At 36.7% G+C, this 16,052-nt stretch overlaps 1 protein-coding gene across 3 annotated transcripts in view; it reads right to left on the bottom strand.

Annotated features, from left to right (window-relative positions):
- The window catches only part of PTPRG (protein tyrosine phosphatase receptor type G), a 704,217-nt gene that overhangs the window by 155,236 nt on the left and 532,929 nt on the right, over positions 1–16,052 (bottom strand). For all 3 annotated transcript variants that reach the window (XM_026679640.2, XM_026679650.2, XM_087954524.1), the window contains exon 6: positions 11,166–11,232. In XM_026679640.2, coding sequence (XP_026535425.2) covers positions 11,166–11,232 — 67 coding nt within the window. The remainder of the gene's footprint in view (positions 1–11,165; positions 11,233–16,052) is intronic.

Genomic DNA, 16,052 nt, shown 5'->3' with positions numbered 1-16,052 from the left:
TTTTACCCACCTCGGAAGGATGGAAGGATGATTCAACCTTGAGCCAGTTAGGATTGAACTGCTGGCAGTCAGCAGAATTAGCCTGCACTATTGCATTCTGACTACTGCTCCACCACGGCTTTGGTTATTTTCCTTCTGGGTTCACCATCACCTTTTGCTGAGTGCCTCGTTTTCTTTTCTATTTTTATTCTCACACGTTGCCCTCCAGAGTCACCTGGAGTCTGGCAGCCTTATAAATTTGCTAAATAAATAATTAATTGACACTACACAATGATGCTAAATACTACACTTAATTACATGAAGAGTATTTTTCCTTGAAATAATTATCTGTGAATTCGGAAATGAGGGTGACTCTTAACATTCACAGATAAGAATGGGAGAAGATGTAAAATAGTTGCAGATGGTATTTAATGCAATGCTTTTGAAGAATAACCTGAAAATTAGCTATAGCTCCAAAGGGGTTATTTGTCTGGTGAATTTAACTCTTTTCATTTTTGTTTCAAATTTAACAAGGGCTTCTCTCTCTCCCCCTTTTTTTCCTTTCTTTTTTCTTCATTCATTATTACTCAGATTCCTTTTTTTCCTTGCTGACTCTCCAAGAAGGAAAATGTGTGTGAGTGTGCACTTGCATATTTCTGTGTGCAAAAGTTGTTTGTTGAGGAGAGACAGAAAAGATGCAGGTGTGAGTTAGGCAACCATATAAGATGATATAAATATACACATTCATTTTAATTATTAGGTATTAATTCAACATAGTTTTCTTGTTTGTTATCTGTTTGTGGAATTGCAGAGATGTATGTGTGGAAGTGGAGAGAGAGAGGGAGGGAAGGAGGGAGAGAGAGAGAGACAGATGCATTTACACACAGGTGTTATGTGTGTATACAGAAAGAAAGACACATGCATGTATGTACAGCTGTATGTGTGTGTCTGTGTGTACACAGAGAGAGATGCGTATATGTACAGCTGTGTGTCCATCCATTGTATACACACACACACACACACACACACACACACAGATGCATGTATGTATAGCTGTGAAGAGAGAAAGAGATGCATTTACGCACAGATGTATGTGTGTATACAGAAAGAGAGACATGCATGTGCAGCTGTATTTGTGAGTCTGTGTGTACACACATACACAAACACACAGATGCAGGTATGCACAGCTGAGTGTGTGTGTGGAAAGAGGGAGATGTTTTTGTGTGTGTACAAGTACACATTTATAGTAAGGAGCCTTCAAAATTGTTTTCATTTGGAGCTAGCAACCCTAAATGGCTGAGCATTCAGCCTGATTTTTGTTGGAGCTTATAATATTCTTTCTGTATTCTCATTTTTCTTTACAGAAGGAAGAGTATTTTAAATTCTGACTCATCATCTTTTTGCATTGGGTAGCACAGCCATTTGTTGACTAGCCTTTCTCCTTCCTACTATACCACTTTTTAGGTTACTTCTCTCTTGTCATGTCAACTTTTGCTTCTATTCTTTCATCCCACTTCACTTCAGGTTGTCTGCTTCTGCTAGAATGCAACCCCCCAAATAAGATTAAAAGAAGAATATTTCATTGAATTCAATAGAAATTGTTCTTAATTAAGGTTTAGGGTTCTAATAATAAAACACAGTACATTTTGACCGATATAATTCATTCCCTAGGAATTGTGATCAGATTGCAGCTGTAATTGGTAGCCCGAGGTTTCTCCAGCTGGGGTAACATAATAATGAAAAATTAAGAATATGTGAATTGGTTGATCACAGTTACAGATACTGTTCCCCGCACCAAAGTGTGGAATGCTTACAGATTAAGATCCCAGACAAAATCAATGTATAACCACCAAGAATTTGTGCAGTCCATTTATTTTTCCTAATTACCAGAATTCTGGGCATTTTCAAAAACCACTGAAGCTTGCATTATTTTGAAGTGCCTCCATTAAGGTTTCTAACAGAAAATTAATAAGCATTATTGAAGTTCCATTAACCACTTTTTAAAAAATGACCATAAAATTAAGGCAATAACTTCAATCTAAATGAACCAAGTTATTATACTAAATCTTGTCCTGAAAGTAAGGCTTCTTAGCTTCTTGGTGGGCATTTGAAAGAATGACAAAAAAAAGGGCATTATCCACACTTTCTATTTTTCCCCAGTTCTCATGAAGTTTAATTAATATGAAACTAGAAATGTGTGAAGACTGATGAAAACTGGTGTTATTTATTTATTTTTTGCTTGAAGAGCAAAAGAGAAATGCTGTACATTAAAAATGCTCTTATTTTTCATCTCACTCTAAGCTGCGCTCACTCTCAAGTTGGTTGATTAGTTAAAAACCATTACCTTAATGGTCCAGAATCTGGACTATTTCTTTCTTGAGTTCCATTAATGTGCTAATAATGAGTTATAAACTATTAAGTGATCTGGCGCCAGACTTCTAAGCCTTTCCTCTTTCCAAGTTACATGATCTCAGCATGACTCCAATCAATTCAGGATCGGTGTCCTTTTAACCTCAGGACATGGGACAGCTCAAGCTTGGATGACCTCTAGAAATTATATAAAAGCTGGAACTTAACAGACATAGATCTCGTAAAATGGGATTTGATCAAGGTTAACTGGCTATTTGAAAATGAACAATTTTTTTTACCTATTCCAGGCAGCTTGTAAATTGGATGAGGTGAGCTATAAATCAAATTAAATAATTGCACTGATGCAGGAAGCTTGCAGGAAGCTTGCAATACTTAATGCTCTCCAAACAGCAAAGAACTTTTAATCCTCTCTTCCTTTTCTGCTGAAGCCGAATAGCTACATTAACAATGATATATTTTTAATTTTTGTTGGCGTTTAATAAATGCTTTCAAATCTGTTCGTAACACAGACCAATACACTGCCACAGGAATGGATTGGCAATGGTTATTCCAGGTTGCAGGTTCTCTTCCTAACCACACTGGAGATTAGGGTTTTGTAAAATCAGTATACAGATAATCCTCAAGTTACCATTGCAATGGAGCCTGTCTGATTTTATGATCTTTTTTTTGGTGATTGTTATGTGAACACCATGGTTATTAAACAAACCAATGGTTTGCTATGGGTACGATTTTGCCAAAATTAAGAAATGTTGGTTTTTGGCAAAATGTTCATAAAATACAGTCATGTGACTGTGGGATGCTGCAAACAGCCATAAATGTGATGCGGTTACTGACTGCTAGAAGTGCAGTCATGTGATGGGGAGAGAGAAATGGTGAAAACTTTAAATCCATTGTAAGTATCCCCCAGGTAGGTCCATTTGAACTAGGCTAAGCGACCAGTCATAAATCAAGGACCATCCATATAGCTAAAGGACACTGAAATAATGCCACTATTAGAATAAGAATTTGGAAATATGGTTTACTAAACTCAGCTGACATTCAAAGCAGGCATATAATGGATGCAATATACTACTACTGGCTGTATTAAGCAAGCAATTCAGTTTTCTGCAAATATAGCTAGTTAGCATTTGTTACTGCTTTTATTATTAATATAAATATGCCAATTATCCTTATTTTCCTATTTGTCCCACAAAGCTATATCAAGCTAAGTTCTTCCTGGACCAAACGTAATTACATTTCAAATAGTAAAGTTATAATTTTGCAACAGTCATCTATGTATCAGTCCTGCAGCAGTATCACTAAGCCTATTCACTTAAAAGTCCAAGCTAAAAGAGGAGAACTTACTTATGAAACATTCTTGCTATCATCAATACATTTTCTTCTTTCAACACTAGTAATCTTTTCCTTGCCTTCAAATGGGACCTTCAACCGACTTACTAGATTCTCCTTTTCTTCTGTTTTTTTTTAATCATGTAACTGTGCATATTTAGCTACCCAACTATGTATTTGGGTCTTATAAGCTCTTTGTCTCTAACTCTGTGGGATAATTCTGGAACTCCAGGGCTGAAAATATTGGCAAGTCATGTTTGGCTCCTTCTTTCTCGCTCTGCCATTAATCCAGGAGTGGGAGGCGGTGGGAGGAATTTTATCAGAACTATCAGTCAAAGATGCTGCATTTGCAGGATTTCTCCATGGACATGTAACTTCCAAGGTTCTCTCCAATACAAAGATTCAACGATTCTATGAAGTCTAAAAACATACATTTCATATTCTGCAATTGCATTTCTTTTCCGAATGCTGCCCCAGACTAAAAAAAAGTTTGCTTTCCTTTTTAACAACACACACATACCCCCTTAGCACATCTATACTACATCGGGGCTTTTTAAAGATGGAAAAATATAAAAATAGAAATAGGGCAGGTTATTTAAAAGAGGATAATATTAGAAATAGAGGAAACCATTTGGTAATGATGTAAATGTAAAATCTGTCGTCAGTTATTTGAGGAGAGGTCAGATTCCAGAGATATTTAGGTGAATAAGACATAGGCTGTAGATAGATCAAGGTTGTATCATAAGAGTGTCAAACTCGATTTCATTGAGGGCTGCAGCAGGTTGTGTTTGACCTCGAAAGGCTACGGGGGTGGGTTTGACTGGGGTGGGTGTGGCCAGCTCAACCTCACTCGTGTCGGGGGCACCTGTGCTGGCCAAGTCATTATAATCTCCTTCCTTCCTTCCTTCCTTCCTTCCTTCCTTCCTTCCTTCCTTCCTTCCTTCCTTCCTTCCTTCCTTCCTTCTTCCTTCTCCTTTCTTCTTTCCTTATTTTTTCTTCCTTGTTCTCTTCCCATCTTTCCTTCTTTTTCTTTTTCTTTCCCTTTCTCCTTTCCTGTCCCTTCTTGAATGCTCAAATGCAAAAGGGGAAACATTTCTCTTGTTTTTAGTTTGTTTTGATAGCCCTCTGCTAGGGATAATGGAGCTAGGGGGCTCGCACTCAGCCCCCCATGCCCTGTTTTCAGTTACGATGGCCTCCTGCAGCCATCTGTCAGCAAAAATGGAGCTCCAGGGCCCTGCACGTGGGTCCCCTGAGCTCCATTTTTGCTGGTAGAGGCAATGCAGGTCGATCCTTTGCTGTTTCCAGGCTAGCCCTGCAGGTCCCGCAGGCGAATCTGGACTGCAGGCCTTAAGTTTCACACCCCTGATCTAGACTGAAGGTCATCCTCACAAACAAATAGTGGCTGGTTCTGCCAACATATTCTTAGGAGTTCAGAGAAAATTGCTAATCTGGTGGCTCAACAGAATGGGATGAAATTATGAAAACTAAAATTTGATTTTGAGGACTACTGTAAAGCTACAGTGCTGTTTTTTTTAAAGGTATCAATATTATGTTTCAAATCTAAGAGGCTGAATTCATTTTTGCAACATTTGTCATTTATTTTTAAAAAATTCACCTCCCAAACTTTTGAAAACCAGTAGCCTTAGTGAGCACTGCTTTCTCAGAAGGAAAATCCAAAAGTGGAACCAAGCATCATGAGACATTGTAGTAATAGTAATTTAAAGATATCCCAGGCACACTGAACGGTAAAACAGTAAAACGGTAAAACATTTCCTTACATATGGAAGTGAAAATGATATTTGGTCTAATACTGACAATAGCTGTGTTATTTGCTGTCAAAGAAAACCAGAACTGTAGACATTTCCAAAGTTTGTCTGATCCAATCCTTTTCCATGCTCAGAATTTATGCCCAGAGAAATCCCAGTTTATAGAGCATAGCCCTGAAAGTTTGATCTGAAGGGAGATTATTAGGGATATGCATAAAATTGTATTTTATTTATATCTATTGTGTTTTAAATGTATCTCATTTATGCAAAGCGTTATGAAAGCTGGTTATTCTGTTCTGTAGTGTCCATTTTGTACACCAGGAAATACTCAAAGCTGGTTCACACTTATCAAACTGAGAGTGTTGCTTTCTGTTCAACACAGTAATGCCATGGGAAGAACTGAAAACACATCAATGTCTCACACTAGAGATCTACACTGGTCCATTTTGTGCTTCATCATATGTTTCTCATTTGCTTTTAAATTTGAGACATTCAAAGCAGCACACATTCATATAAGTGCAGCAGACACAGAATGTACAATCCATAACACATGAGAAGCAAGCATGATAAATGAGAAGGAATGCCATACAGTACAAGAAATTCCAAAACCAATCATTGCTGCAGCCATAGTAATTACACAGGGATAAATGGCATGCAATTATAAACACCTGCCGAACGTAGGAAAACTCAGGACACAAAAAAAACCTTTTAAGCATTACTTTCTACTTCAGTTCTATTGTTTCTCAAATTGTCTGTTTTGTTCACATAAGCTCCTAGTCTAATTCTTGAAAATTAAACTTTATGTGACATTGGAATTCTAAGAAATGGATCCCTAGAGAAAGAAAAAGAAACCTTTTCAGTGGCAGTTAATTCTGCATTGATCTCTTTATGTTGACATATCTCTATCATCATTAAGCTGGTGACAGTGTGAAGGACACAATTATTTATGTTCCATCAAATTAGTCAGTAATTCAAGTCCCTGACAAATCTCTAACCAAAATAGCTCTCACTCCTATAGAATGTGATTCTAATATTATCAATCTTTCTTATTATCTAAAAGGGCACTGCAAAGTGAGAGAACTTTGACAAAAAAGAGATGGTCACAAACAGGGGTGGGATTCAATTTTTTAACCGGTTTTGTGGGCGTGGCTTAGTTGGTGGGTGTGGCTTGGTGATAATGTGACTGGCTGGGCGTGGCCAACTCAACATCACTCACATCGAGGCACGCATCTCCTCGCCTGGCCTCTCATGACTGTGGGGATGCTGGGGATGTGAAGTCACTTTTTTCAGTGCCATTGTAACTTTGAATGGTCACTCCACACAAGCAAAGTACCAGCAAAGAAGGGGAAAAAAAACTCCAGAGAAGTTCCAGAGACAGGAAGTCTAGCCCTGTCAAGAATGTAATAAGGCTTAACGGAGAGGCAGTTTCTGTAAGCAACACCAGAATGTTTCATTCCAGCCTTCCTTACAGGATTAGGCCAGTAATTTCTTCTAACAACCGGTTCTCCGAACTGCTTAGAATATTAACAATCGGTTCTATCGAATAGGTCCGAATCTATAGAATCCCACCTCTGGTCACAAAACTGCCACCTTGTATTGATACATACATTGTTTTAGAGTTTTTAAAATCCTAACTTTATTAATTTTTTTATTAAAAAATTCAAGGCTGAGAATATAATATAATATTCCTCACAACAAAAACAACCTTGTGAGGTGAGTTGGGCTGAGAGAATGACTGACTCAAAATTATCCAGCTGGCTTTCATGATTAAAGTTGAACCAGAACTCACAGTCTTCTGGTTTCTAGCCTGGTGTCTTAACCACTCAATCAAATTGGCTCTTTTTTATAAGTAGCACATTTTGTGCAGTTCTCTGGCTGAGATTGTTCTAGCATTAAAGAGAAAGGAAGAAATCCCAACCACTAGGATAACTATACCATTAGGGTAACTATTCCAAATATACTTACCAGATATATTGGATTTTAAAACCTATCGCCTATTGTCAAATGCTGCAAGCCAGCGGTCAATGACGGCAATAGATCTTCAACAGATTTGGAAAATACTATGTTTGGAGAATTATTTATAGAACCTAAGATTATACATGTTTTCTATTATCTTCTTTAACATTTGAATTTGACTTGTCAAAGAGTTTTGATTGAAATAATTCTTCTAAATAAATATCCTAATACTTTCCCTTAATTGAACATGATCGTGAGGATAATTTGAATGGATGCCTCATTCTGGTCCTTTACTTATGGAAGGTTGGCATGCTTTGGGTGGCATTTGGTTAAGTCTCCTGTGTATATCTGGCCAACCAAGGAAGCAAGATCTATACATATTTTCAGAGAGATAGACTTAATGTTGGTATGTAGCACCAACACAATCTTAAAAATTGTAAGTGTAAATTCTCAGCTAGACTTACAGTTAATTAAGGTGGACTCTCTTTGAGATGTTCCTCATGTGATCCATGTGGTTTCTTTGCACCTGAACTCACAATCCTCAACTAACTCCCCACAGTTATCTATTAAGCAATGTCATCTTGTAGGGTGACATGTGATGGAATAAACACCTGGTAGATAGGAAGATTTGGCTTACATGGAGTTTCCCAGAAAGAGACTCAGATCAAGAAACTGCACAGTCCTGAACTGGATGGGGGAGGAGGGATAAGGGTCAGAATAACCATACCATAGAATATTTCAATATTTATATAGTACTGTAACTTAGGAAATTATAGCTTTAGTTTGGCAAGATTCTGTCTATTAGATGTAAGCTAATAAAGGATAGGACTTGATTGGATTTCACTATCTAGTCTTTAGGCCTGGGTGTGACATATATATTCTCATACTATTTCATTTGTCTTCTGGAAAAAAAAAAACTCCAAAGATCTGCATAGTTCCAACTCTCCAGCCCTTCAAGAAGTGTTGGAGACCAGGCTATTTTCAGAAAGATACTGGTCCAACATGCTGTATGAGCCCATATACTGAGTTTGAGCTCCTTGTTTTTAATTGTTGTGATTTTCCCCCTTTGTATTTCTAACCCTTGTAACTGCCTCACATGGGAACGGTTAGCACCCGAAATTAAAATTATAAGTAAATATCAACTTCAAATAAAATTTCTTTTATTTTGCACATGAAAGGACTTGAAGTCGCAGTTCTGTAATTTGCAAGTATATGACGCCACGCCTATACTTCTTTTTAATGTGATAAATTTCCATCAGAATACTAGAATCAAAAGTAAGAAAAAAAAGAAAAATCAAAGAGAACGCTAACAAAGTGTGCTTTAACACATTTGGTTTTTGCCAAGCTTTTAATACTTAAAATTTTCTTTCCTATCACATAACACATAAACTTAGAGCCCAAGCACTTGTCTGAAATCAGAAAATTCTCACTATTGCCCTGTGTATATTTGATGATTAAATATGATGATGTAGCCAAAGTGGTGCCTCTTATATGCAAATACAGACTCAAAAAAATCAAGCAAGTGCAGAAACAAATAATTCTGATTTATTCTAAAAAAAATGGACATTATATACTGTTCTGAACTATTTGAATCTAAAAGGACAATAAAAGAAACAATCAGCCAATTCTTTGGCCACGTGCTTAGAATCAATCTTCCCTTCCAAACAGAATGGACTTCAATTCTTATAATTTCCAGACACAATGACTATTGGATTCTGCAACCAGACAAATTAAAGAACATATTTCTTTTTCTTAATTAATCAAGAATAGAGGTTGACCTTTTATTAGATTTTCTCTCTTTACCACCTTCCCATTAAACTAAAGTCTTTTTAGTCTTCTTTTCAAATTTTTATTTGAAAAAAGACTTTTTTTAAAAAAAGCTCACACATTCATTTTCTCTTCTGTGGAGAGGAAAACCCACGGAGAAAGAATCTATATCTATATCTATATCTATATCTATATCTATATCTATATCTATATCTATATCTATATCTATATCTACATCTACATCTACATCTATCTATCTATCTATCTATCTATCTATCTATCTATGATCATAATTGGGACTGGCAAATGGCTAAGTGAAGTGGTCGCTAAGTGAAACTTCATGATTTTATGATCTTCAGCTTTCCTTTGCTTTACAGACCTGTGAAGGTCATAGATGCAAGGACTGGTTGTAAAGTTAATTTTTGATCATTGTCATAACTGCAAATAGTTGCTAAACAAGGCAGTCGTTAAATGAGGACTACCAATATCCCCAGTCAGACTGATATATGTGTGGAGAGTTCTGGGATTCAGAAATTATAAATAAAAAATTACACAAGGAGAGAAAGGCATATAAAAGACACATTACTATGTCCTAGGATTTTTTTCTTAAGACAATGAGGTAGATCTGAAAAATACAAGTATGATTAGGCACCAACAGATACTCCAGCAACAAATGGAAGTAGAATGGGATCATTTTAGTAATCTAGGAATAGACTGAGACTGTAAGCACAAAACAGACTGGATGATACAACTAAAATATTATAGGTCACGTAAACAGTAATAGACACAATTTCTTCATCAAATTATAGAATCACTAAAATTGCTCTTTTCACTTTTTCTAACAGATTCTTCTGCTGCCCAGCAGGCATTAGATAATAATATCTATTTCTGAAGAAAATAACATCGTGTTTAGCTCAGTGTCTTGTTTTTACTTTGAAGTTTAAGACTGATATTTATAAATAGCAACAAACCTATAAATAATTCCATAAATGAAGAACTTGGTGTTACGTTATCATTTAACTCCATTTTTTTTAATTGCCGGCAGATTTACAACATTCAAATTTGTAACATTAAAAGGTTTTGAAAGGAACACAATTAATCTGGAAACTTATTTGTTTTAATATAACACTAAAAATTGGTTTTAGGTTTCCATTCAAGAAGGGGGAAAAAGTTATAAGCTCTGCATGTCTCTATAAATGTCTAAAAACAATCTCCTTGAAAAGAAGTGAAAATAGTGTTTAGATGGAACTGAGATTCATTACAATCTCCCAGTCTTTTCTTGCCAATTATAATGGAATGATTAATACTTTGCAAATCATTACATTAAAAATCTGACAAAGCTGATTTTGACACAGCTTTGCTCTAATTGCAAGTTATGAATTATTGGTAATAAGACTTTTAGGATGTTTCTTTTTTTTTTTTAAATAAAAATTTGTGATATGTTATATTTATTTCATTACTTATTCCAATTCATCCTTTGGATTATATGCATTAGATTAAGAAAACTGGTTACATTTATGCCAGTGATGGAAAGATATCCTCCTAAATTTTATCCTGAGATAAATTAATTATCTGTGGAAATTAAAGATCCATTATCAGCTCTGTAAAATTGTAAAGACAAATACTTCATAAAGAAATAGAAAAATTAAGCACTTATTTTTCAATTATTTTTGAAAGTTCAATGTTCAGCAAACCGAATATTATCTGAAAGCCCAAAATATAAGAAACCATAACATGCTTATCTGGCTTTCTTTACAAAAAGAAATATCCTAAAAGAAATATTCCAAATGAAAGCTAACAAAGGACTCCTTTTAATATAAGTCCAAAGCTATTTCAGCTAATAAATGTGACTGAGATTTATAGCATCTGAATAACAGCTTCAACGGCCTCAAATATAATTACAGGAGACATATACAACTCAGGTTGTCTTTTGAAAAGGTGACCCACTGTGGGTCTTCTACTCTTCTTAGCACAAGTGAACTTTAAGAAACTACTTACCATGATGTACGACCCCCTTCAGCCCATGGATAATAGGTTCCAGTGCTGGATTGTCCCTCTGACTGACCTAGATGTAAAGGATACATGCTTGGTTAAATTTATTACGGCATCAGACAAAAAGAAACTCACTGCAATCTTCCAGAAGAAAAGAGGAAAAAGAGAAAAGATACTCTGGGCAAGTTAGTTCACATCTTTAAGATTATTTTGTTCTCATCAGACAATGAAAGTTTAAGATGGATAATGCAACATAGCAGACAAAAGGAGCTAAATAAAAATTAAAAAATAGCACTTAAGACTTATAGTGCTTCAGAGAGATTTATAGCCCCCTCTAAATGGTTTACAGAGTCAGCATATTGCCCCCCCCAACAATTTGGGTCCTCATTTTACCGATCTCGGAATGGTGGAATGGTGGAGTCAACCTTGAACTGGTCAGCATTGAACTCATGGCAGTGGGCAGAATTAGCCCACCATACTGCATTCTAACCAGTTTGCTACCACCATAGCTCTTGAATCAAAAGAAAGGCCTAAAAGTCATTAAAATATTAAGCACATCATCACATGTTCTAGAACAGATGAATACTTGATAGACAGTTACTTCTTGCATAGCTACACATAATAAAATACCTTAGTATTTTATTTAGCTTTACTTGGAAAAATTTACATCTTGAGATGATGTTTTTAACACCATTAAACTATGCCATCTTGCCCACTCCAGATCCTTGGGAAGGATAAAAATGCTAAATTCAGGCTGAGTGTACAACCAACGACAATAAATATGTAGTAAACAGTTGCAGTAACAATGCACAACTCAAAGCAACTTTATGAGCATTGTGTATAAACAAGGGCTAGGATATCTGGCCAAGCACAAATGCCCCTGGCACTAAAACATACTTGGCATCCAGTTTCTGAGAGGTCTGTGGAGTATGGAGAAACTTAATAAAATGCAAGATATGTTCCCAAATGCAATGGAGGATAAGGGTTGGGAGGTGCTAGGAATGACACTTTTTTGTCAACTAGAAAATAGAGAAAGTATATTAGGTTTTACATCGTCATCATTTCCTATGCTACATACATTTTCTGCTAATGATAAGGGCATTTCTGGCATATTTCAGCCTGTATGCCACAACTAAAGCCATCCCAAGCATGCAAAATTAGGATTTCTAATCCAGACATTATCTTTACTGCTGTTGCCCTTATTCCACTAACTAGAAAATATATGCACTGCATTGACATCTGCTTAACATATCCTTGCATTCTTTTGCTATTAGCAAAATGTAATCATTTCATTTCCCACAGTATAGTTGGTAGAAGGAGATAATTTGGTATAGATGTGACCATCCTATTTCGGTGTTACTAGGCAGGCATTACATATAGTGCACAGTATTCATTTGTATCTCATTCATAATTCATGAACACAACTGTGTCTACACTGACATCTCTCCTACCTCATCTACTTGTGCAAAGATATGAGTGGATATGAATGTAAGACACAACTGCGTCTACACTGACATCTCTCCTACTCATCTACTTGTGCAAAGATATGAGTGGATATGAATGTAAGACACAATAGATAAGACCCACTCAATGCAGCCACAGAGACAGAAGGATCTGTCCTGGAAGATTACAGCATATGCAGCACGCAGAAAAATACCTTTAAAACATTTCTAAGAAGAATCAATAAAGAAGTGAGAATTGAGGCGCTACACAGAGAATGAAACATTATGCATGGTGCATTTTATGCATCCGTGGGATTGATACTTTTCATAAAAATGACAAAAGTAGAATTGACCCATGGAAATACTAGCCATATTCCTTTCATGTACATGACCCGTGTACAAAAGGGGGGCAGGGCTTGTAACAGAACCACAATGTTTTGATATCCCCTGTATACGTCTCTTAGAATACCCTTCCCTTCCTAGATCCTTTTGTGCTTGTATGTATATAGCTTTAAGTAATGAACAAAAAACAATGGTAAGGCTGCATTTCTTTGTATCTTTCTTGAACCTCTGGATAAATGATAAGTAGAGCTGAAGGTGTAATAAAGATCCCCCTTTATGACCTCCTGCGTGAAACTGCACACTTGATTTTTGCACAGAAAAAGATTATTCACACCTTGAATGTAATCCCTTGCTCAGCAGATTCGATCAATAGCGGAACTGCAAGAATCTAGAAATCCATTAAGCCTTGGCTTCAATAGTTAAGGAGGAAAAAAGAGGAGAAATTGTTGAGAGGGAAGAATGAACATTTGTATATATCATTTATATGTGCATATAATTCACTGGGATGGAGACAAATGAATAACTACCAGACTCAGTACAATGTAAAAATAAACATGGCCTTCAATTTAAAAGCACCAATACCCTATTTCCATTGCTAACAAGACCTTCCCCCTTAGAGTAACAGGCACAAATATAAAATGAACCGGTAGTGTTTATTTGCTAATCATTTCTTTGATTAGCTTCTATTTTTGCTTCTCAGCAAACATATCGCTATTCTAGGCAGAGTAAAGAGGTAGCATTTGGTGTGCTGAATACAAACAGCAAGCAATGGACAATTCACAACTAAGTATCTTATCGTCTAACTGATCCTATTATAATTTAATGCATAATGAATTATGTTCAAGGTTTTTTTTTTTTACATGCAGTCAAAATAATAAATGGACAGATTGTACAGTAGAGGTTATTTGTGGATCTCAGAAAGCGGCACCAGGATCCTGGATTAAGATAGCAATACCACTAAGCCTTGTATACTGCTTTACAGTGCTTTACATCCCTCTCTAAGAGGTTTACAGAGTCAGCCTATTGCCCCCAACAATTTGGGTCCTCATTTTACCCATCTTGGAAGGATGGAAGGCTGAGTCAACCTTGATCCTGGTGAGATTTGAACTGCCAAATTGCAGTCAGCCGGCAATCAGCAGAAGAATCTGCAGTATTGCACTCTAACCACTGCACCACCAGCTGGCTGAGAGAAAAACAATGGCCCTCCCTCATTTACATGCTAAAATGCAATAATTTTAATAATAATGATGATAATAATGCCATTAAAGAGGTATATAAAAAGCTTTCTGGAGATTGAGATGTTTGACTAGGTGATGAAAAGCTATCACTCTGTGAGTTGATCAGTGTACCAGGAAGAAAATATCCTAGTATAGATGCCAATCTGGTAAAGACCCAGCTCTGTAATTTTCTAGCCTCAACATCCAAAAAGGATGGGAGATATAGTTACAATCCTCTGGAGAGCTAAGGTAGAGAGAGGGGTAACTGGAACAAAGTGCTATTGATTCAAGTCTACTGAAACATGGCATTCTATTAAGTCATAAAATATTCAAAAACAGGCTGTGCTATTGTTTGAGGTGGGTGCAGTGGGGAAGGAGAAAACAGCAAAAGAGACTTTTTTAAAACTTCATTTCTCCAGTAATTCCACTAGATTAAAAAAAGGAAACAAAGCTTAAGAGCTGCAAAACAGTTTTCACTGCCAGCTGGAAGGGAAGGAATCAACTGTAAGTTATTGAAAAGATATGAGAATAAAAAACACACACACAGAGAGATATTTTTTTATTCTGGTTAAATCCAAAGAAAGAAACATACAAGGAAATCGAGATGGAGAAAAATCAGAATACCAGAATAGGCACGTCTCCCTAGCTTCTCCAGAAATGCAAATATATATGTTGATACTGAGTTCTACAATCACCTCAAATTTAGTAGGAAAAGCTCTAGTAGAAGGGACTACTTCTCAGAGGTAGGATTTTGGCCAATGAGAATGAGCCACGGTGGCGCAGTGGTTAGAGTGCAGTACTGCAGGCTACTTCTGCTGCCTGCCGGCTGACTGCAATTAGGCAGTTCAAATCTCACCAGGCTCAAGGTTGACTCAGCCTTCCATCCTTCCGAGGTGGGTAAAATGAGGACCCAGATTGTTGGGGGCAATAGGCTGACTCTGTAAACCGCTTAGAGAGAGCTGTAGGGCACTGTGAAGCGGTATATAAGTCTTAGTGCTAAGTGCTATTGCTGAAAAGAACATGACATAAGGCTACCACCAGTAAAGTAAGCAGGCTCCCTTGATTGTAAGACTGAAAAAAAGATGCTTGCGAGTGGGCTTTGGGAAAGAGACAATCACTCTGCTCCACTACGTCCTCAGTTTTGAGAAATTATTATCGTTCAGTTCAATGAGCAGCCACAGTTGGTGACAATCCCCCCTTTTTTTTGCCAGCCGGTTGTGAAATACGTGATTCTCTCCCAACACCACACTAAAGATTCCAACTGTTTACGGTGAATCATAAATTGTGAAGCAATTGCTTTCAAGCCCATTAAAAGGGCTCCAATGTGAGATTATAAAACATTTCACAAGAGGCAAGAAGAATGCTATCACCTAGTCTATCAAACTCTGAAAGGGCAGGCATTTTCTACTCTAAAAGAGATGGCTATAATTTTGTGAAGCTCTCCTCCCAGAAGTGAATTATAATTTACTTTTCTTTCACTTTGCAACATTTGGCCCTTGACTTGGAAACCAATAATCTTCCATCTTTCAAATCTTACCCATCTGCTAAGGATAAGAGCCAAGACAACTGCCATGCCAAGAATGGGGGAGAAAAACCAGCTGCCTGCTGAGTATCAATGCAGTGACATTCCAAGACTCTCTTTTGAAAACTCTACCCGGCCTTTTCTTAAGACATAAGTAGGAAACCTTTTCAACCCTAAGGACTTCATCAAGCTCCATGGCAGGAGCTGCTTGCACACATTAAAAAAATGCAAACCCCCCTCCCTCTCTTACCAATTTCTTATGAACTCATCACCCCATAGCTTCTTACAAAAACGCAGCAGCATAAACAGGGCAGGAAGAAAGGCTAATGATAATGATAATAATAATAAATAAATCCTCAATTGTTTTCCA

The sequence above is a fragment of the Notechis scutatus genome, chromosome 2 (assembly GCF_049901735.1).
Source record: "Notechis scutatus isolate UNSWTSFEM ecotype Mainland chromosome 2, rNotScu1.2, whole genome shotgun sequence".
Lineage (NCBI taxonomy): Eukaryota > Metazoa > Chordata > Lepidosauria > Squamata > Elapidae > Notechis > Notechis scutatus.
Note: the sequence above shows the minus strand (reverse complement) of the source record. Positions and strands in the feature narration are given on the sequence as shown.